The sequence below is a fragment of the Canis lupus genome, chromosome 2, assembly GCF_003254725.2.
Source record: "Canis lupus dingo isolate Sandy chromosome 2, ASM325472v2, whole genome shotgun sequence".
NCBI lineage: Eukaryota > Metazoa > Chordata > Mammalia > Carnivora > Canidae > Canis > Canis lupus.
This window is the reverse complement of record NC_064244.1, coordinates 41,098,992-41,121,526: the sequence shown is the minus strand read 5'-3', so window position 1 is coordinate 41,121,526 and position 22,535 is coordinate 41,098,992. Positions and strand designations below refer to the sequence as shown.

The following is a 22,535-nucleotide window of genomic DNA, read 5'->3' as shown; positions in this document are numbered from 1 at the left end:
ACACCCAGAGTGGGGCTTGAACTCACAACTCTGAGATCAAGAGTTGCATATTCCTGGGGCACCTGGGTGGCTCAGTGGTTGAGCATCTGCCTTTGGCTCAGGTAATGATCCTGGGGTCCTGGAATCAAGTCCCACATCAGCCCCCCCCTCCCCCGCCACAGCAGGGAGCCTGCCTCTCCCTCTGCCTATGTCTCTGCCTCTCTCTCTGTGTCTCTCATGAATAAATAAATAAAATCTTTAAAAAAGTTGCATGCTCCTCTGATCAAGTCAGCCAGGTAGTACCCCTAAAAGTCTTTTCTCTAGTATTAAAGTTGGGCTTGTAGAATCTCCAGGGTTAGGACTTTGGAGAGAGGAAGATAACCGTCAGCTCTCCTTTCTCACCTCAAGCTGTGATCAGGAGCAGAGTTACTTAAAATGAAGGAATTTGTTTCTGATAAGCTCTCTGAAATGGTAATTTACCCATATTCTATCAACCTATTTAATTTCTCATGTATTATTATTACTAGCAATACTATAAACAATATTGCTCATATGTTCAATGACTTTGGAGGGCCATAGATAGCTCTCATTGCTTTCTCATCTCTACAATGATATTGGCTGCTTTGAAGGTTATGTCATGATTTCTTCTTGCACCAAAGTTCTTCTTTCTTATATGGGTCAGTGTATCATTTGTAGGTGGCAGAAAAGGAGTCTCTTAGCCTGTCGGTGGATTTCCAGATACGAAATTCCACAATTTAGAAGAAACTAGAAGTGTGAGAGCCATTCTCAACCTGTGGCTGCGCACTGAATTCACCTGGGGAGCTTTCAAATAAATGTCTTTAAAAAAATGCCATATCCACAGATCCTACCTCCATTATGAAATCAGAATGGCTAGCATCCATAGCAAGCTCTGCAGGTGATGTCATGACAGTTGACATGTCAGACGATGTTGAGTCAGACAATGTCAGACATGTTGAGTAATGCTTCCCAGGGTTAAGGGAGCTAAGCTTTCCTGTTGTACAAAGACTGGCTGTATCAACAATAATTGCCATCAGGCTTTTAAGAAGACAGTGGGCTGTGAAAAAGACAATGTTATGTAACTCTGCTTGTTCATTTTTTTTTCAGTTATGGGATGTAGTAACTAAAAAGCGGCTGAGAAATATGCTTGGTCATTTGTCAGTGGTTGGGGCTCTGAGCTGGAATCACTGTATTCTCAGCAGGTAAGAAGCGTCTTAATGGAACACATTAGATTTGTATCACCAAGTTTGGGAGGCTGAGTAAACCAAAAGCAAAACTAAAACAAACCAAAACCAAACAGGATATTAGTTAGTTTCAGTTATGATCCTACCCTCTTGCATGTTCTGATCTTCTGGTGATATAAGTGGTCCAGTGGCCACGGATACCATGGTGGCTCTGTGCCTGCACTGTATGCTAGTACTGGGAAGTGATGTTCAGGATTCACTAAATTGTTCAGATAAAAGGTCAAACTCTGTTTAAGCAAACAGTTTCTCTGTACCAAGCCATACCTACCAGAGGGATATTTTGTTGCAATCAAGTATTTATTGTTATCAGGATCAATAATTTGGACTATGGTAAACTTTCTGGGGCATATTTCCAATTCACAGACCCACAGATGTCAAAACTGGAAGGAGCCACATAGATCAGCTATCTCCATGGTTCTCAAACTTGAGCATGCATCAACATCACCTCAAGGATTCTATTTTTTATTTTATTTTATATTTTTTAAAGATTTCATTCATTTATTCATGAGAAACACACACACACACACACACACACACACAGAGGCAGAGACACAGGCAGAGGGAGAAGGCTCCACGTAGGGAGCCCGACGCGGGACTCAATCCCGGGTCTCCAGGACCACACCCTGGGCCAAAGGCAGGCGCTAAATCGCTGAGCCACCCAGGGATCCCGAAGGGCTCTTTAAAACACAGATTGATGGTCTGTCTTTAGGAATTTCTGATTTAGTAGGTCTGAAGTTGCTTTGATAATTTGCATTTTCTAGTTTCCAAAGTGATGCTGATGCTTCATCACTTTTGAGAACTACCAATTTAGTCTAACTACTTCTTTTTAACCAGAAAAGTTAAGTGACTGTCCCTATGATCCTACATAATTGATCTAAATATGCACTGTTTTTAATAATTACCATTCGTTTTATACCATAGTTCTTAAGGTAGGTTTAAATTAAATAGATTCCAAGACCTTTTACAATTTAAGTAGCTAAGAAATAAATTTGAGATTTCAATACCTTGTGATTGTAAGTCAAAGTTAAAGCCACTTAAAAAAAACTGTATAAAAGGCTAATTATTTACTATGAGAAGTTGTTGTAGTGAAGTCAGTTCTATATTTGAATTCTTTTTACAGTCTGCATTGTTTAACTTTAGTTATATCATCCTCAAGGAAAATGAACAGATCTTTTCTTATAATAGCAGGTAACATTTTTGGAGTAATGGATGCTAGGTATTGTGCTATACTCTTTATGTGCATAATTGTGTTTTTAAAAATTTTTTATGATAGTCACAGAGAGAGAGAGAGAGAAAGAGAGAGAGAGAGAGGCAGAGACACAGGCAGAGGGAGAGGCAGGCTCCATGCACCGGGAGCCCGATGTGGGATTTGATCCCGGGTCTCCAGGATCTTGCCCTGGGCCAAAGGCAGGCGCCAAACCGCTATGCCACCCAGGGATCCCCTCGCATAATTGTGTTTTAATCCCTGCAGTGATGCTATACAATGGTTTCTAATACCCTCCCCCCCCGCCCCCCGCGTGCAACCTATTCTTTTTTTTTTTTTTTTTTAATTTTTATTTATTTATGATAGTCACAGAGAGAGAGAGAGAGAGGCAGAGACATAGGCAGAGGGAGAAACAGGCTCCATGCACCGGGAGCCCGATGTGGGATTCGATCCCGGGTCTCCAGGATCGCGCCCTGGGCCAAAGGCAGGCGCCAAACCGCTACGCCACCCAGGGATCCCCAACCTATTCTTAATGAATAAACTGAGATACTAGCCTGAGGTCACATGGTAAGTAAAAGGGACAGAGTCCAGCTTTGAACCCAGGTGGTCTGGCTGCAGAGTTCCTATTGTTCATCTGAATGCTGTTCAGTGTGGCTGGCGCCTGAATAGTTTTTACAAATATGATACTGGATTTTGAGAAATTTCAGAAATAATTATATGTAGTTGTTTACTTATTCCTTGTAGAAAATTAGTCCAGAAAGAGTTCATTTGATAGAGTAATAGGATCTTTATTGTTATTTGGATCCAAATCACTGTGCATGAGTAGACATTATCCACTGATTTTGAATCACATTACAGTTTGCTGTGACATATATTTCAGATGTTAGTATCATTAACAAAACGAATAGTGGATTTGTAGATTAATAGAAAGGGGAAATAACACTTCATGCTTTCGAATGCTCGAGTTTTCTGTCAAAAACCTGCCCCTCTACCTTTGTGCAGCGGATCGAGGCTGGGCCGTGTTTATCACCACGATGTTCGGGAAGCCCAGCATCACGTTGGATCACTTCACCACAAGCAAGCTGTCTGTGCTCTGAAGTGGTCGCCTGACGGCAGGCTGCTTTCCAGTGGCTGTAGTGATGGACTGCTGGCAATATGGCCCCATGACCCAGGTGTGAGAACACAGACTCAACCGCTGAAAGTTATATCCCAACCTACAGCAGTCAAGGTAAGACATCCAGTAGCCTTCCAAGTTGCTCTTCACTCAGATATCACTGAGTATCCTTCACACATGAGAACAAAGCCATTAAGCCAATGCTTTGAGATTTTTCTTTCCCTAGAATTTGTTGTGGATTTTGCTACCACTCTCCTGAAAGACAACCCTATGTATACGCTCCATGTGTCCGTTTTTGTGGTTGTAAGTGACTGAAGCTTCTGAAAAAAAAAAAAAAAAAGAAAAAAAAAGAAATATATTTTCTCTCACAAGTGAGGAGTCCTGGTACATAGAGCTGCTTCCAATACCGTCCAGATTGAGGGCCTTAAATAATGTCAGAACACTCTCTCTTTGGCTCTTGGCTCTGCCTGTCTCTGTTTAGTTTCATTCTTTATTCAGACATTTATTTTGTGGGCAAGATGGCTCTTAGCAGCTTCAAATTCAGATTCCCTCAAATGGAAATTGATTAGGAAACTATCATTCTTATAAGTCTGGTATAAAAGCCCCAGGCAGGACTCTGGTGTGACTTTGGGCACATTCTCATCTCTCAACAGGTAACTGTGGTCAGAAAGATGGGTACACTGATTGTTCAGGCCTAGGTCATGAGCTCACACCATGAAAGGAAACCCATTGTCAGAAGAAGGAGGAGGAGTGGTGCCCAGTTAAACCAATATTCCACCATGCTTTGTTTAATATGTATTTTTTTTTATTTCTCTGTATTTTAAATTCTTATTTCTAGTAAAAAAAATCCATATATTCATTCCTTTGGTGTCATAGATATGCGTCCTGGCCTCAACATAGACTCCCAGAATATTTATCACTCACAGAGCAAAGAAATGATTCTACTTTGTTAACTATGAGCACATTTGTTAGAATGAGAACTTACATAGTTATCATGGGGTTTCCTTGTATAGGGTGTGATACGTAGCACCTGCTGCGAGGCATAGTGGTGGCTCAGTACTCTGGCTTGTGGTTTTTATTTTTATTTTTTAATTTTTAATTTTTAATTATTTTATTTTATTTATTTATTCATGACAGAGCAGAGAGAGAGGAAGAGACGTAAGCAGAGGGAGAAGCAGGCTCCTCGCAGGAAGCCCGATGTAGGACTTGATCCCCAGACCTGGGGTCACGCTCTGAGCCAAAGGCAGATGCTCAACCCCTGAGCCACCCAAGCGTCCCTGGCTTGTGGTTTTTAATATCCATAGAACATTAAGAATGATTTTAGGTTCAAATTCCCATTCTTAATGATTTGAAAAAAATCTAGAGAAAATGTATGTAAAATATCCTGTCTGCAAACAAAATGCAAAAACAAAATAAAGCAAAACAAAAACCCAACACATGAAAACCCAAGCAAAGCAATACAAGTGACTTTCTTATATGTCTTGTCAGAAATACAGTGAATTGAACCAAGAGTTTCTGAAGCCTGAGCAAACTAAATCTGGTGGCAGCTAATAGCAGGATGGATGTATAAATAAGGATGCATAGATAAATATAACTGAAATATCTGTTATAATGTACTTTAAAATTACTGTTACTAATCATTTCAATGATCAATATAAATGTGTAATACTAAATCATATTTTTCAGAATAACTATAGTAACATAAATAAGTAAATCAAAGATAATTTTATTTTCTGAAATGTATTAGTTGAAATGCCTGAGAGTTTTTGGGGTATGAGCAATCGTGTGTGGCTCCATTCTGTCCTTTTTTCTCTGACCTAGAACCTAAAGACACAGGTAGACAAATAGGAGAAAGGCTTCATTTCATAACCAGATTTTAGGGGCACATGTCACCTACTCCAGGGGCAGATTTTTGCCCATAGGTCATGTTGAGTGTAGTTTTAAAAATATATTATTGGGTGGTTTTTCTTTGTTTAAAATATTTGCAGTTGTTCTCAAAATTTGAGGAAGGCACCTAAAAGGTGATTTCTCAGTCACTCTCAGAAGTGATCTCTAGAGAGTGTCACTGCTCCTGCCTTTGGATCAAAGGTCCAGAAGAACCATGGTCCTCACAGACCTCTGCAAATCCTGCTCACCTGAGCGTGTCACCATCACAAGTTCACTTTCTCCAAGGCTGATCCACCTGTGTGATTATTTGAACTTTAAAGGCCATGGATTGGTGTCCCTGGCAGTCTGCAGTCCTTGCCGTTGGAGGCGGAATGAGAGATGGGCACTTACGTATCTTGGACATAAACACTGGGCGAAGTATCCAGACCCCGAGCACAAACTCACAGGTAAACATCTCTGCTGGACTTTGCCTTCATTTTGATCTTCCAGAACCTGTGAAAATGATTCCTGAGAGAGTACTGGACTCAAACAAACCTCTTTATACTTGCTGAGGAGGCTACGGGGATTTCAGTTCTTGACAGTTTCTTTCTTTCTTTCAAGATTTTATTTATTTATGAGAGAGAGAGAGAGAGAGAGGCAGAGACACAGGCAGAGGGAGAAGCAGGCACCATGCAGGGAGCCTGATACGGGATTCGATCCCGAGTCTCCAGGATCACGCCCTGGGCTGAAGGCAGCGCTAAACCGCTGGGCCACCCGGGCTGCCCAGTTCCTGACAGTTTCTTTTTGTAAAACCTTTATCTGTGAGTTGAAAGCTGAACTGTGTATCCTTCCCTCCCCACTCGATTCCCCACATCTCCCTTCTTTCTCAGCATTGCTTTGACTATGCTCACATTTGTAGGTTCAATGCACCTAAACCTATTTGTATGCTGAGTCTTCTGTTGGCCTTGGCACTAACAGAATTCCTCTAACACTCTAACCCCGGCTGTGGACTGGAGGATGGATGTGGATAGAGCATACTGCCTAGAATCAGTTCGAAATACATTCACGATGAATCAGATATTGCCATAATTCTGTATTTTTTGGGCCACAATTCCAGATTTGTTCCCTACTCTGGCTGCCTAAGACAAAGGAGATTGCAACTGGCCAAGGTACTCCTCAGAATGATGTGACTACGTGGGCCTGTCCTGGTCTGGCCAGGTCAGGTGGATTTTTTGGTAAGTAAGTGGATGAGTAAAATGCTGCGGACCTATAGCTAAGTGAGATGTCATTGTCAGGAAAAGCCTCAGATGAAAGATTTTTCTCTTCTGGCTCTGTGAAATATTTATTTTACCAGAAGAAAAAAGCCTATACCCACTCCACCTCAGAGTGTGTATAGGTGTTTCTGATTTTGACCAAGACTGTTCATTACTTACAATGGTTATGTCTTCTTGTTGCATATGTGTGTGGATGAAGCAGTGATGATCAGGGATTCTTTCTTTCTTTTTTGAAGATTTAATTTACTCATGAGAGACACAAGGAGAGAGGTGGAGACATATATAGAGGGAGAAGCAGGCTCCCTATGGGGAGCCTGATGCAGGACTCGATCCCAAGACCCTGGGACTATGCCCTGAGCTAAAGGCAGATGCTCAACCACTGAGCCACCCAGGTGCCCCTCAGGAATAGCTTCTAAACTGTTTTTGAGCTCTGGAGTTAGTATTATAACTCATCTTACCTTATTCTGCAGAAGAACCAGCAGTACTGGAATGTGTGGGAGTTTTTACAATTGCATCTGCTATGTCTCAGGCACTTTTGGGGGGGTGTTGAGGATATACATGTAAACAAGACAGATGTTATCTTTGCCTTTATGGACCCTATACTTTAGTGAGAAGAAACAGACCAAAAACCCCAAACGTGTGTGTGTGTGTGTGTGTGTGTGTATATGTATATATATATAACATATCACATATACATATATTTACGTGTCACTAGATAGTGATAATATTAGGACTCTCTCTTTGCAGACTCTGAGAATGCTATCTGGCAACAACAAAACACCCTTAACAGAAAGACTTCCTGCTCCTGCTGCTCAGTCTGGCCTCAGAATGACTTTTATATCCCTAAGCTGTTATATACCTTGAGATTTGGTAAATAAAAACGTATGCAGCTCTTAACAGAGCTACCTGGGTGGCCAGGCATGAATGTAGGAGGGACACTAGTTGATCCTTTGCATATTTTAAACCATAAGATATGCAATTCATGGGATATGTTTTCTGATTAGAGAAATATTTTTAATCAAGCCTTAAACCTGGTTCTCTACAAAACTACAATTCTAGGAGCTAGTTAGATCTTTCAGTGAGGTGGGGGCCTCTGATAGATCCTGGAGTCAATATGCTGATACTTGGAGTGAAGAATGAACATGTCCGGTGCATTTTCTTTTTTGTCTAGCCTTGACAAGCTATAAATTATTCAGTTGTAATGCCTTGTGACTTTTCTGTTGATTGTAGATAGAATTCCAAAGAGTACTTTTAAGCTTTTCTTCTCTTAACATGTTTATAGCTAGAGGAGATGCAGTTCCTTTTGAGCTCTCAGACACTAAAGCTCATCTCTGACCCAGTGGTTTCTTTCACATGCCATATTTTCCCCCAAGGGTTTAGCAGGTGGTTGTTATATGCATATACACATCATGTGGTTAGCATTAAAAAAATGAAATAGAATGGAAATGGAAAAAAATGTAAAAGTATGGTATTATTTTGTGAAACATTTGTTACAGTCGTGCAGCTTCATACACGTGTCTATATATGGGGCCCCTACATAAAATGTAGTTTTGAACTGTGGGTTGTGGTCATAAAGCTTGGAAAATGGTCATGCCTTTCCTTAGTCTCACCCTGTTAATCACAGTTCATGATTCTCTGGGGGGAAAATTCAGGTGAAGAGGCCTCACCCACCTAACTGCAGAAGAAAGAGAACTTACCATCATCCTTGCTCTCAAGGACCAAAAGTTGTAATTGACAAGCTTTGAAACAGGAGTAGGTAACTTTCTAGCCTGTAGGTCTGGCCTTTGCTTTGGTTTCACCAGTCCATAGCACATGCTATGGAAACCATTGATTGGTGGTCTCCTTTATAATGATAGCTGCATAAAGAAAACAAAACTTTCAATCCTTTCAGTGATAATACTCTTGGAATTTAGGGACGTAAATCCTAAAGGATGACCTTTGTTTGAGGTAAAGATGGCATTTCCCACTTAGTCTAGTAAATTAAGATTTTCACTAATAAGAGAGAAGTATTTCAAGAATGCCTTTGCTTCTAATCCAAACTCCATTTTCCTAACAAATTTTGTAAGTAGTTGTCCATTTTTTAAAGTCGAGACACTTTTCAAAGCCTGCTTTGGGATTTGGGATTTTTTTGCCTTTTTTTCCCTTTTCCACCTTTTTCCCCCTTTCTCTTTATCTCAACACATCATAATAAAGAATGAAAGTATGTTTCTTACCTACTTTGTTTATTGAATTGACTTTTCAAGTTTAATTTAAAACCATTCATGTAATATTCTATATTTACCCTAAGTCAAGTGGTTTTCATTTATATTGCCTTAATTTATAAATGTGTAAAATAAATAAGGGACAGTGGTTTTCCATAGAATAGAGATTCTTTGCTCTGGGTTTGGAGAATGGGCTAAATGGTTAGACCACTGTATTTGATTGTAGTTCTGGCTCTGCCATTAGTTCTGTGACCTGGGACAAGGCAATTGATATTCCTGAATTTTCTTTTTTTATCTATAAAATAAGGGAGCTACTTTGTATCTATGAATCTACATTTTTTAATGTACTGACACACCCATGGCCAATCCCATGTCTCTTTGGGGGATGTGTATGTGTGCGTGTGCATGTGTACATGCGTGAGTGTGAAGGAGAGCATTAGGGGTGATGTGTGCAGTTGGAAAAAATCCCAAGTGTTTAAGATATGTCTCCCTCAGGAGTGGAATACACATGTGCACTCCTTTCTGTTGAGAATCTGTGTCAGAGCACAAGATTATTTCTGAAATTCTAGATCTCATTTGAGTTGTAAGTTGTACTGGTTCTATGAGATGACCATCCACCTAGCTAGATTTTATCTGTGCCCCCAAATACCTTTTCCATCAAAAACTTATTCCATCTCTTTCCTTCTCCCTATCCTCCTGGCCCCAGCCTTCTTTCATGGAGTCAGTTATGTCTGCTTTGTGCTGAACGTTTAATTTATTAACAGAGTTGGGTTAGGATAGATTTTGCCAAGCATTTTCCAAGGAACATGAGTCACTTGAGATGTTCACATCAGAAGGACTCTGGGCAAATAAGTTGCAGAAATGCTGTCTATTATAGTCTCTTCTCCTCAATAAAGCAGTCTTGAAATAAGGAATTCTGTTTTTTTTTTTTTTTTTACCTGGAGCTCCCAAACTAATGTGAACATTAAAAACTTTTCTCATTTTTAATACCTATTAACCTTATATAGAACTACTGTTCCATAGAGTGCTCTTTGGGAGATGATCAGTTAGATAATAACAAAAGCGGTATCGTCTCCAGAATGACATAATTAAGACTTGTGTATACTTTGGGGGAGTGCTTTTTGGATCCTTTCCTACTGGGTTGCCTCAATTTATTTGACTAGCTCCTTAAAACCTGGGTCCCAAGGGGATGACTTTTGGAGAGGATAAGAAAAAGGATGGGATGGGTGGCAGGAGCACACCAGTAGCAATTCCTGACTGTTGGTGGACTAGAGAAGATAGAACTGATAAGGGCCTGGGGCATGAGCTGTGTGGTGGGCTAGAAATGCTCCCCCAACAATATCCTTGTCAAATCCCTGGAAGCTGCAATTGTGACCTTATTTGGCAAAGGGGTCTTTGCTGATGTAATCAAGCCAAGGTTTGTGAGATGAGATCATCCTGGATTATCCAGATGGGCCGTAAATCTGACGACAAGTGTCCTTAGAAGAGATAGACACACAGAGGGCCACATTACCACAGATGCAGAGAACAGAGTGATGTGGCCACAAATCAAAGGTAGGAGGCAAAGATTGGAATGTCTCCCAGAGCCTCCAGAGGGAGCCAGCTCTGCTGACTCCTTGATTCTGAACTTCTGGTCACCAGAACTATGAGAAAATAAATTTCTCTTGTCTCAAGCAGTTTGTGGGAATTTGTTATGGGAACCCTAGGAAACTAAGATAAGGGGGAAGAGCTCTGAAAGGGAAACCCAGTGAAGCAAAATCTCAGCCACATTCTGGTGCTGCTCATAGTCAGCCACAGCAAAGGCACAGTGGGAGCGCCAGCTGCAAACATGGCAGGTTTCAGAGAAGCCTTCATCCTGGGATGGCGTATGTGGCTGCCACCTCAGCAACAGACCTTATAATATAGGACATGAACTGTCTTATCTTCTTCCCACAGGCCACAGAGGCAGAGTGTTGCACCTGGCTTTGAGTCCAGATCAGACCCGAGTGTTTTCTGCTGCAGCTGATGGTACAGCCTGTGTATGGAACTGCTGTCGCTCAGCCCTCCTATGAGCTCTGGTTTCTTCACTTCGAAGTGAGAATAACGACAGTGGCCTTGTCTTCTCCATGAGGTTGTTGTGAGGATCAAATAAGATGAAGTGCTTTTCCTGAGGTGAATGTCTGTTCTCCTGACCTTCTCTCTCAGGTTACTTTATTTGCTCTGTTCCTCCAGTTGCATTTCCCAGATGTTGTCTTTGCCTCTTCTCTATTTTCCCCTCTCTCATTCTCATCTTTTCTTCCTCCTTTTTCATTTTTTTAAATCTCTATCTCTTCCTTATTAGGGATGCATTTCCACTGCAATAGTCAAAATATCTATAGCAGAGATTTCCAAACATTTTTTCCCACTTGACTTTTCTCCCAAGCTCCAGCCTCATAGAAATGCCTCTGGATATTTCCTTTCTAAGATATTTCCTGTCTTTAGCTCAAACAAAATATATTAAAAACATAACTTATTCACTTGAAAAATATTGACCAAAATCCTACTATAAGCTAGACAGTATGTTAAGCATGCACATTATTTCCTCTCAAAATGAGATCCTCTGTAGGATTCCTTTGTCCCTCTTCATGGTCTCATCCTTATCCTGGTCATCCCATCATTCTGGGAGCTTCCTAATTATTTTGCTCCATGCTTACTTTGGTTATTCTTTGTTCTCTTTTGTTTCATCCTAGTCATGTCCTGAATACCTAATGACCACTCAGTTGTAATTCCTTCTAACTGGTTTTCTTGTCTTTATTCTTCATGGGTCTCCATTCCACTGTTAGGTTACATTTCTAAAAGCATGATGGTGATCTTCTCAGCTACCTGTTCAGAAACTCTCAGTGACTCCCTATTACCTAAACCCTTTACCTCAACCTTAGGGTTCTGAGCCCAGAATTCGAAGTTAGGGAATCTGCGCTTATCTTGGCTCTGCCATAAAGTAAGTGACCTCGGGTATATCTTAACATTTACAAGAATAGGAATTTGGATTTGATAATTACTAAGCTTTTTTTAAATAATAAATTTATTTTTTATTGGTGTTCAATTTGCCAACATACAGAATAACACCCAGTGCTCATCCCGTCAAGTGCCCCCCTCAGTGCCTGCCACCCAGTCACCCCCACCCCCCACCCTCCTCCCCTTCCACCACCCCTTCCACCACCCCTAGTTCGTTTCCCAGAGTTAGGAGTCTTCCATGTTCTGTCTCCCTTTTTGATATTTCCTACCCATTTCTTCTCCCTTTCCCTCTATTCCCTTTCACTATTATCTATATTCCCCAAATGAATGAGACCATATAATGTTACTAAGCTTTTTTAAGGCTCAGTCGGGCCACTGTGTTCTCTTTTTAAGTAGGCTCCATACCCAGCATGGAGTCCAATATGGGGATTTGAACTCACAACTCTGAGATCAAGACCTGAGCTGAGATCAAGAGTCAGGCTCTCAACTGACTGAGCCACCCAGGCATCTCTGTTCTATTTTTTAAATGTTAATCTTCACTCACACTCATCTCCTGTGTTGATCCTGGGATAAGTCTTGTGATTTCCTGCCTTGTGTCTTTGTTGGAGCTTTTCTTCTGGTCTGGAATTCTACTATCCTCTTCCTTATCTTTGCTCATCTAAGTCTTAACTTCTCCAGAAAGTGTTTTGAGATGATGTTACTTGGGTTTGAACTCTTGGCATCAGTCTATACCACCAATTTGATATTAATGTACTATTCATATCAAGATATGAACATTTCTTGTTCCCTAAGAACTTCCATATACCCACCCTCAGTCAGCACCTCTCCATTATTGTGACCGCTATCACTATAAATTAGTTTTGTCTTATGCTGACCTGCAGATAAATGGAGCCATACATTATACATTCTTTTTGTCTGACTTCTTTCACTACTATTAAGTTTGTGATATTAATTCATGTTGTTACATGTAGCTGTAGGTTTTTTCTTTGCTGTGTAGTATTCCATTGTATAAATGTACAACTGCTTATCCATTTTGTTGTGGGTAAATATTTGAGCTACTTTCAGGTTTGAGTTTTAAGAATAAAGTTGTGGAGTGCCTGGGTGTCTCCGTTGGTTAAGGATCTAACTCTTGATTTTTGGCTCAGGTCATGATCTCAGGGGAATGAAATCAAGCCTCATGTCAGGCTCTGCACTTAGTGGGGAGTCTGCTTGGGATTCTCTCTCTCCCTCTCCCTTAATACCTCACCCTCCTCTCATGCTCTTTCTAAAAAAAATAAATCTATTTTTCAAAAAAAGGTAAAGTTGCAATGCACATTCTTAAACAATCTTTGGTGGACAAAAGCACTCATTTCTGTTGGGCATATACCCAGGCATGGGATCGCTAGGTGAATGAATATATGTCCATTGAGTTTTAAGTAGTCATTGCCAGCTTTCCTAAGAAGTATCAGTTTACACTTCCATCAGCAACAAGTGAAGTTTCCATGCTCCTGCTTTTTAAGTGGACTTCAAAATCTGTAATGTTGCCAGTAGGGGATATCCCATCCTCCTATTGCTAAGTACTATTAGGGATTATAGCACTTCACAATACAAAATAGGGATTATAGCAGGTATGCACAGTAGTATCATCCTAATGACCTTCTTAGAGCCTCTAGTGTTAGATATTAGCACCAGACCTCACTTTTTAGTGTAGGGATTCCCATCCTCAGGTGCGTATTGGAATCATTGGGGAGATTATATAAAGAATACGATGTCCTGGGTTTCACTGAATACAATTAAATAAAAATTTCTAGAAGTGGGGCCTGAGCATTTGTAATTGAACTATGCTCCCTTCTTTAAGAGGCTGTCTCTTGGAGCTGATGTGTGTCTTGGTTTGAGTGTACTGTGTGTGTGTGTGTGTGTGTGTGTGTATACTTGGAACTGATGGAAATGGAAGGAATCCATTCACATAATCACATTTTGAAGTGGCTGCTGGACTGATGACTACCCACTGAGTTCAATGTGCTGAATAACAACATAGGGGGTTTTCAGATTTTTCAAGGAAACCTTGAGCACTTACTCCCTAGTATGTGATGCCAGCCACTGTAAACATTGTGTTCGCTGGACCCAACCCAGGATCAGGGATGAGGAGAACCAAGATATCACCTAGATAATCAAAGGCTTATATGCAAACTAATGAGATAGGAGACTGACTTTCTGCTGTATACTTTTCTTGTCTGGGCCAAGTGCATCATTTCTGTCTCCTAGAATTTTAATTTCTTTTTTTAAAGATTATTTATTTACTTATTCATGAGAGACACAGAGAGAAAGGCAGAGACATAGGCAGAAGGAGAAGCAGGCTCTCCCATGGGGAGCCTGATGGAGGATTCGATCCCAGGACCCTGGGATCACGACCTGAGCTGAAGGCAGATACTCAAACACTGAGCCACCCAGATGCCCCTAGAATTTTAATTTCTACTTCTCACTTGCCTTTGGAAAACACTATAAGATATTTCCTCCCCTAGTTCTTTCTTAGACTCAAGTTCTTACAGATAAATGGATATATAGACAGCACATGTGGATGTGGTGTAATGGCCTTAGAAGTGCAAACTCATTTCCTTTTAACCCAAATGCTCCAGAATGGCTGTTCCTGTTTCCTGCAGAATTGCTGAGCCCATCACTGTATTTATTACTAGACAGATATGACCTTATCGTCACTCCTGCTCATTGGGACAATGAGTTATTCAAGCAAAGTACGTATGCCGATTGACACATGGACGACACTGTTGACATTGGTTCCCTCATCTCTCCCTTGCAATATCCATAAGGTTGTCATATCACTCTGCTTCACTTTGCCAGTGCAGATCTTCTGCCCACTAAAGTTAAAGGAGAAATGGGTCCAATTACATAAATTGATTTTATTTATGCTAAGAGTAAGAAATCACAGCAGGTGCCCATCCTGTAAATGATGAATCACAAAATTCTACTCTCGAAACCGATACTATACTACATGTTAACTAACTGGAATGTAAATAAAAATTTGAAGCAAACAGTGAAAAAAGAAGTGACAGCAGATGAAATGAAATACAATTATCTAAACTACCCCCTTCATAGTCTTATTTATCCAGCTGAGATACTTCTGTGACAGAAAAGTATAGATGCCGGGTCCTCGAGGGTCTCCGCATTTCCCTGGAAGGCCAAAAGCAGTAACGCCTCTAAAAATACCCTCACATATCAAAGGGCTTCCAGAATCTCCCTGGAAGAAAACAAGAGAGGTAGTGGGGATCAGCACGGAACATGATCACTGGTAAACGGAAAAAATTCTATTTAACGTGCAACATTCAATGTGGAGTTAAGATCAACCTTGACTTAAATGAAAATTAGTGCTGAAGAGCCCAAAATATTTGGAAATATTTTAATATGTTAAAATTGGCATACTTAATTTATTTATGAACCAGTGAATGTAAAATAAAACTTGTATTGTTGCTTATGTTATCCGATAATTTTGAGACTGATTCTGCTTTAGAAAGGAAGCCCTCCTATTTGTTATTTTCTTAAAATGCTTAATAACTCAAGGGGTAAATGGTCTAATGCAGATGGGATGTTGAAGTAAAGAGTAAGCACCATGTTTTCTAGTTTCTCTAGCACATTAACTGTTTTCCCAAAGGAACAAAACCAAAGCAACTTTTCCCTTCATCCTGTCAAAGAAACAGAAATTGCTCCCCTAAATCCCTTTGGAGCATCTGACACTAGATGAGAGCTCCTGGAAACCAGTGATTATACTTCAGAGCTAATGGGCTCCTCCAGCAGAGAGGCTTCAGTTAGCTGTGAGTCACTGCTTTATGTCCTGACTGTGCCATCTACTGTGTGACCCTGCATGGAACTCTAGAATCAGCATATTTAAATGTATTTGAGATCTAGAGTCCAAAGTGGACATTTCACTGCTCTGGCTTTAGGGAAGATCATGGGTGCTAGACAGATGACCACTGAGGCACATACATAGAGCTCTGAGAATGCCAGGTTCTGAGGGCCCAACTCCTTCCCAGTCATATGAAGGCATCAGCAATCCCTCCTTTTCAGGCAAAAATTGGCCGATGAGTGTATGAACTAAGGAAATATGTGAGAGCCTGGGACCCCTCCCGGACAGATATACGTCACACAGGGCATGAAATTTTCATAATGAGTCCTTTAGGTTTATTTCATCCACGGCCAATTCTAAGGGGGTCTTGGGCACTAAGAGAATGGAAGAATGATCACTAAGCTTTGACCCTAGAGGGTGGCTGTGGAGAGGGACAGGCATACTGGGATGCTGCTTTGGCCTCAGGATGTTTCCTGTGGTTCCAAGGGCATGGAAGTTCTGGGTTCCTGCATTGCCAGCGTGATGGATGAGGGGAGGGGAGGAAGGAGGGAGAGCAAAGGAGAGAAAGTGGAAAGGTATAGAGGACGAATGTTATCTCTTCCTGGGATTTGCCTAGCCTTGGTCCTGAAATCAAGCCATTCAGATTCTGCAGGTGTTTGGACAAGCTTCTGGGAAGAACAGAGCTCCCTGGATCTCTCAGTCTCTGACTCAAACTCCCAGACAACCTACATTGCAACTCCTCTTCAGAGGATGCCCTTACAGGGTCTTTGGGAAAGGTGAGAAATGATAAACTTGGCTTAAAATTTTGTAAGGTGTCTCTGCTACTTCAATCTTTAAGCAGGGCCCTGGCCTGGTGCTTCTCAGGGAACTCTGGGACGGACGCTTGCACAGTCTCTGCATGGGTCACATTTGGAAGTTGTTTCCTGGGGACTGAGCTTGGCTCTAGGGAGCTGTAGAATCTGGCCAGAGATCCGTAGTCAGGCTTGGAAAGGACAGGCATTTCAGACTTGCTTGGTTACATGGCAGGTGAATTTTGAGGGGAGTGTTGAGGTGGGGGAAACAGCACTGAACGCCCTAGAGGAACCCTGACTTCAGCTCTCCTGGATGGTACATATTTCCAAACTGAGATCTGTATACTTTTGTATGAAAAACGAGAAAACAACTGCTTTTCAGTGTCTGTGTGTGTGTGTGTTTATGTAACATCAAGATGTAGTAGGTCAACCCATGCATCTGTAATGAACTCGTTTCTGATGAGCAACTTATTTGAGCTGAGAACATTAATTTATTTGGCGTTTTATAAAATTTCCATTAAAAAAAGCACTAGGACCTTGTGGAAGCCAACGCCGTAACAAGACAAAGCATGATGTGACGTGTTCTTTATCTGCCTGACTTACTCCAACAGCTACAACATGGGATCTTATTTCACTTACGTTGCACGAGTCTTTTCCACCATTGAGGCTGCCGGCACAGATCATATTCAGTCCAATCACAGGATTATAATTATAGTGCTTTTCATCATTGCAGATTCTTCTGTTTATGACGGTGATATTGACTTCTCTCAGAGTGTCAGACTGAGGGGAGTTATTGTGAATTCTTCCCCAGCCTGCGACTCGACACATGGTTCCCGGTTTCACATCATCCCCCCTCTTGGGGAGCCGGAGGATACTCACTTTTTTATTAACTTTTGCTTTTTTCTTCAGCTGTTAGAAGACAATCATGAAGACTTAACAAAATGAGAGCATTTAAATGTTCATATTTCCACTTAAATTCTAGCCCAACCTTTGGCGGACTCCATTATGTAGCTATGGTCTTTAGGTAGAGGGCACAGAGGAAAGAAAGAATTTCCATCTTGGAGGCCAGAGGAGGTTCTGTGACTTTGAAGTCATTTAAAGGTACATACCTGTAAAAGTTTCAGATCCCCCTCATGTGTGTCCGGGTCAAAGCACGGATAGGGAAACTCTTTCTTAACAAACATTATCTGTTTTTCCGACTCCTTCTTGGTGATTGAGTGAGCTCCAAGAATGACCTGGGAATTTTTGTCCCTGAAAACAGACACAACACTATTAACTGGGTTTACTCTTTATGTCAGGAGCTGAGCCTATTAAGTGACAGCCTTACTGTCTCATTTGTAAATATACAATCTGTGGCATTACTTGTTTGTAGCTCAGAAAGAAAAAAACATGTACTTTAAAGAATAAGAAGTTGTTTATGAATCTAGTATCGTCACCATGAGCTTCTTTGTCACCTGCTAAACTAGGTTCTCCGAAAAAACAAGAGAATTCCATGGCATCTAGGCCTCCTCATTCTCCTTGAGCCTTGATAAAGTCAGGTTACCAAATACTGGAAAACAAAGGTCTCAGGAGCCTAGAGATGGAAGTAAAAGGCACCCAGTAGTTATAGAGGAATGCACTGAAGTGATCTTTGTAAGAGAACAACACACTCAAATGGGAAAATTTTCAGAAATATGTCTGCCCGATGAAGGACCCTATTTGCATGGCACTGAGTGTGTCTATATTGGGGGGATGGTGATCTGAAGCAGGGGCCCAGGATTCTTTCTTTGTTTTACTCCCTGCTAAAGGTTCATTTTGGTTAATAAAATCAAAATACTCAGGGGTCCCCTGGCTGGCTCAGTTAAGTAGAACCTGCACCTTTTGATCTCAGGGTTGTGAGTTCAAGCTCCATGTTGGGCATGGAGCCTACTTAAAAAAATACTCTCTGGTGTGTTAATAATTAAGGTTATCATCATTCACAACCTAGTATAAATGAAACCAACCAGATAGTCACACTGTCATTTTTCTATTATGTCAGCTGATGTGAGTTTCACCTAAGAAACTAGAATAGTAGTTTCAGTAGAGCATACCTTGATGATGAAATGTTCTATACATCTGCCCTGTCCAATGTGGTAGCCACTAATCATATGTGGCTACTGAGGGCCTGAATTGTGGCCAGTGTCAACAAGGAACTAAATTTGTAATTATATTTAACTTTAATTTAAATTCATAGATCCACATGTAAATTCAAATAATCAATATGACAGTAGCCACTATATTGGGCAGCCCAGGTTGAGGGGCTTGATTTAGGGAATGGAGGAAAGGCTAGGACTAGAAGAGCTTTGAAGGTAGTGGTCAGCAAGGGTTAAGAGATGGCTAAGGTGTGAGAGAAGTTCATAAAGGTTTTAGAAACAAGCTTTCTTCACTTGACTGTTGTGTTCAGGTTCCCGAGGAGACATTTAATTTTACCCTCCCATACTGTGGTTAATTCTCTCTAGTTATGAAGTCAAGACCAGAAGCAAAGCCTTGCAGCATCCAGACCCAGCAGCTCTATAGAAGTCTGACACAAAGCATGTGGGTGCTTACTGGGGATTCCTCAATGGCTGATACTTTGGGGCCGAGTCTGGGCTTACCTCCCTGTGGGGGTAAAGCAGTTTCCCAGAGATTTAAGTGATGTGAAGATATATGTGAGCTTCCTGTGGTTTTAGTGAGATTTATTCTCTTTATTAATATTCCCCTAAATGAGAATATCTCCACAAACATTTTTCAGAACCCAAGCACTTACAGGACACAGTGAGCTGCTGTCAATACCCAGTCTTCTGCAATCAGGGCTCCAGCACATATTTTTTTTCCTTTAAGTAGCACCATGTAGGGTCTTGAATGAGGACTCACTTGATTTCCTCCAATAATTTCTACACAGAAATCTGTTAAAAAGAAAAAGACAACTCCTATCAGTGCCCACCTTAAAGAGCTCTACTTAAAGTTATGTTCCTAAGACCAGAAATACTTTTCCTGCTTGGAGAGGAAACAGGTGACACAGCATCCCCCCACTCTCCCCTCATGCAGATGTAAATCCCATTCCTGTTGGACTCCCTGAGAGGAGTCTGTTCTTTCATCCATGGAAGCTATGCCATTGGCAGTCTAGGGATTATCAGGCTGGAAATATGCCACAAACTCTGACCTCGAGCCTCAGGGCTTGCAAAGGGCAAAAAGCTGTGCAATGGTTTGGCACAGTTGCTAAGGAGATGCTAGTGATGATGACAACCTTGAGTGCACTCCCCCTTCCTCCCTTCTGGCTGAGTATTAATCTGGTGGAAACAGAATAGTTTTTAGAGGCTGGAAAACTGCCCTTTTGTTTTTGTAAAAACACACAGCTTATAAACTGATAAGCTTTTTGTTGTGCCCCTACCTATAAGTTCTTTGGTCCTTGTGAGACTCTGTTTCATTGAGATTTGTACTCTCCTCATTCATAAGTTGAAGAATAATATCTACTGCCCTGGGGTGCCTGGGTGGCTCAGTGATTGAGCATCTGCCTTTGGCTCAGGTCAAGATCCTGGGGTCCTGGGATTGAGTCCCACATCAGGCTCCCTGTGTGGAGCCTGCTTCTCCCTCTATGTCTCTGCCTCTCTCTCTCTGTGTCTCATGAATAAATAAATAAAATCTTAAAAAATGCATCTATGCCACCTTGGGCTCCCCTTCAACCTGCAGACTGAAATACACGGTTTAACCCAACAGCTTTTCCAATGAGGTAGGAGACGGGAGGAGAGAAGATGCTGGAAGGAGAGAACTGTGCCTTAGTCAAATTTCCTTGATGACAGAGCAGGAGTACAGCTCCTGTTCATTATTAGAGACAATAGGCCTGCACACAGGCATACCACCCATGATGGTTTAGCAATCCCGTGCCTCTGTGATACACATTTAGTCCTTCACCTCCTGTGCCAGATGTTCTTGGATTCTCCTAAAATATTTCTTTTGGCCACTGGCTGAGACTCATGGTTTCTTAAATAGGGCACAGTGCCTTTTGCTCCCTTAATAATGCCGACTCCCTGCCAAAGTCACAGTAAGATGCCAAAAGATGAGGGCGAGGGAAGGGGAAGAATGGTCCTGAGGGCTCCAATTTCCAGAAGCATGTTGGGAAGGGGAAAGATGAGGCTTTAACAGTTAAAGGACAAGAAGCCCAGAAAACTTCCCTCCCATATCAGCTTTTCCTTGGGTGAGTCATGCATGGAAAGATTTTTAAAGGTGCATCTTTGGACCTTGTGGGTTGCAGAAGTCATAAACTCAATAGAATAACTTTATTTGACAGAATCACTTGCTTGGTGAGCACATCCACCAGCCTCAGAAAAAAAAAAAAAAAAGTCAACATCTGCAACCAATCATCCCTAAAAGGGTAAAGGTAGAGGTTAGAGCAGGTGAGAAACTTTTGGAAACTAGCAATTCTTGTTCCTCACCCAGAATCAAAATAAATGAGAATCTCGGGAGCTGGGGCTGGATGTAAGTATTGTTTAAAAAGACCTCCAGAGTATTCTAATGTGTGGCAGAGTTGAGACTGCTGGGCCAGAGCATCAAGTCTTACTTTGCTCTATCTATCCTTTTTATGGGCCCACATTGCTCTCTTTGACCACAGGAAACAAAGCATTGCAGAACAAGCTGCCTTTGTTGTTTCCGTTTAAGAAAAGCTGTAACTGGATTTTTTAAATCTACTCTGTTTTCAATGTTGTGGAGGATTTAACATGCCTGAACACAGTCATACTATGCCATGCTTATGCTATGCCTGCCCTTTTGTCCCAAATGTGCTGCAATCTTGTTATTTTAAAAATTTCTTCTCATTTTTAGGTGCAAGATAAACCATAGAACTTTCTTGGGAATTCCTGGTGAGACAGGTTTTTGCACCAACCCCTGACCACCATTCCCACCTCCAAAAGTTGACAGACCTTGGGATGAAGCCATGGTTGCTTCTTGTCAGTGCACTTTAGGCAGCCATAGAGCAGAAGGTTTTCAAGGAAAATCTAAAGCCACTCAGGGGCTATAACCCATCTTCTGATAATGCCATGAGCTTCACAGCATTTCAGATTGATGCCCATGTAGTTCATCTAAAACCAGGCATGTTGATTACTACTTAGTATGCCAAAGAATTAACGTAATACAAAATATCATAGCACTTCCAAAGAGTCAGTGTGGTGACATTCCCAATGGCACACTAGCCTAGAGAAATGATATAAATTCAGATCGTTTCTGATTTGTTTTGGGTGACCTAAGTCAAGTCAGGTTTTTTTTTTTTTTTTTTTTTAACTTTTGTTTAGAACCATCTAGGTATTTTCTGCAGCAAGAAAGGAAAGAACGCCACTATTCCTTTCCTGAGAGGTACTATCTATTTTCCTCACTCATGCATTTTTGTTTATTTGGTTGCGTTGACATTGTCTTTTTGGCAACTTTCAAGTCATAAATTGGCAGCAGTAAGCACCAGTGGTTCTATTATTTTTTTGTGAAGAAATTTTAAAGAGGAAAGAAAGATTTTTTTCCTTCTAAAATAAAGATATAGAACCCAAGGGAGAATATTAAAGCATGGGGAACAAATATCTCCTCTTATATCTACCTATTATTGCCAAAAGTTTGCTGAAAGTCTGCTCCACTTTGCTTGATGGATATAATGGAAATGATGAGAATCAATCTTACCTCCAGGAACCAGCAGGAGAAAAATAGCAATGGAGAAAGAGGATGCCGGAAACGTGCAGGAGTTCCTCATTGTGGCTGCTGTCCCCACATCAATCGGCATGGAAATCTGTGTTAGTTCTTGACTGACTGTATCTATATATTGAGGGTACAAAGGATGTGGTTTTCTTTCTTTCCAATTTCAAAGTTGAGCCTTCAGAAATGAAACACAAGTGAGAACAGTGAATAATTGCTCATAACCAGTGGGTATGCTTTCCTATGCTAGGACAGCTGAGGGAGGAAAGGACAACTCTGTAGTGTGGGTGGGGGCGAGAGGACCTTCTTGCCTTCAGAACACAGTCCAAAAAAGAGACTCTAACATGTCTCGGGAGGAATTTGGAGGAT

The 22,535-nt window shown here is 41.2% G+C and overlaps 2 protein-coding genes across 12 annotated transcripts in view; one reads left to right on the top strand and one right to left on the bottom strand.

The window, feature by feature from the left end:
- The window catches only part of CDC20B (cell division cycle 20B), a 50,340-nt gene extending 37,359 nt beyond the window's left edge, over positions 1-12,981 (top strand). For 6 of the 11 annotated variants that reach the window (XM_049102588.1, XM_049102594.1, XM_049102600.1 and 3 more), the window contains 5 exons: positions 1,105-1,199; positions 3,448-3,673; positions 5,767-5,892; positions 6,543-6,660; positions 7,447-12,981. In XM_049102588.1, the coding sequence (XP_048958545.1) occupies positions 1,105-1,199; positions 3,448-3,673; positions 5,767-5,892; positions 6,543-6,660; positions 7,447-7,577 (696 nt within the window). In that variant the 3' untranslated portion in view covers positions 7,578-12,981. The other 5 variants (XM_025447455.3, XM_049102601.1, XM_025447462.3 and 2 more) reach the window with 5 other exon arrangements.
- Positions 12,982-14,747: 1,766 nt separating this feature from the next.
- Positions 14,748-22,310, bottom strand: GZMA (granzyme A). Its single transcript, XM_025448073.2, has 5 exons — positions 22,155-22,310; positions 19,264-19,402; positions 17,609-17,750; positions 17,139-17,408; positions 14,748-15,105 (listed from the first exon to the last, which is right to left on the bottom strand). Exons 1-5 carry the CDS (start codon positions 22,252-22,254, stop codon positions 14,944-14,946), a joined length of 813 nt encoding a protein of 270 aa, XP_025303858.1. The 5' UTR covers positions 22,255-22,310; the 3' UTR covers positions 14,748-14,943.
- Between the last annotated feature and the right edge of the window lie 225 nt (positions 22,311-22,535).

Bases quoted from the DNA above. Each gene is read 5' to 3' on its own strand.
- GZMA (XM_025448073.2), bottom strand. From the start codon at position 22,254: ATGCCGATTGATGTGGGGACAGCAGCCACAATGAGGAACTCCTGCACG. The intron at 19,403-22,154 runs GTAAGATTGATT...TCTTTTTAACAG, and splicing joins TCTCCTGCTGGTTCCTGGAG to ATTTCTGTGTAGAAATTATT. The intron at 17,751-19,263 runs GTAAGTGCTTGG...GTCTGTTTTCAG, and splicing joins ACAGCAGCTCACTGTGTCCT to GGACAAAAATTCCCAGGTCA.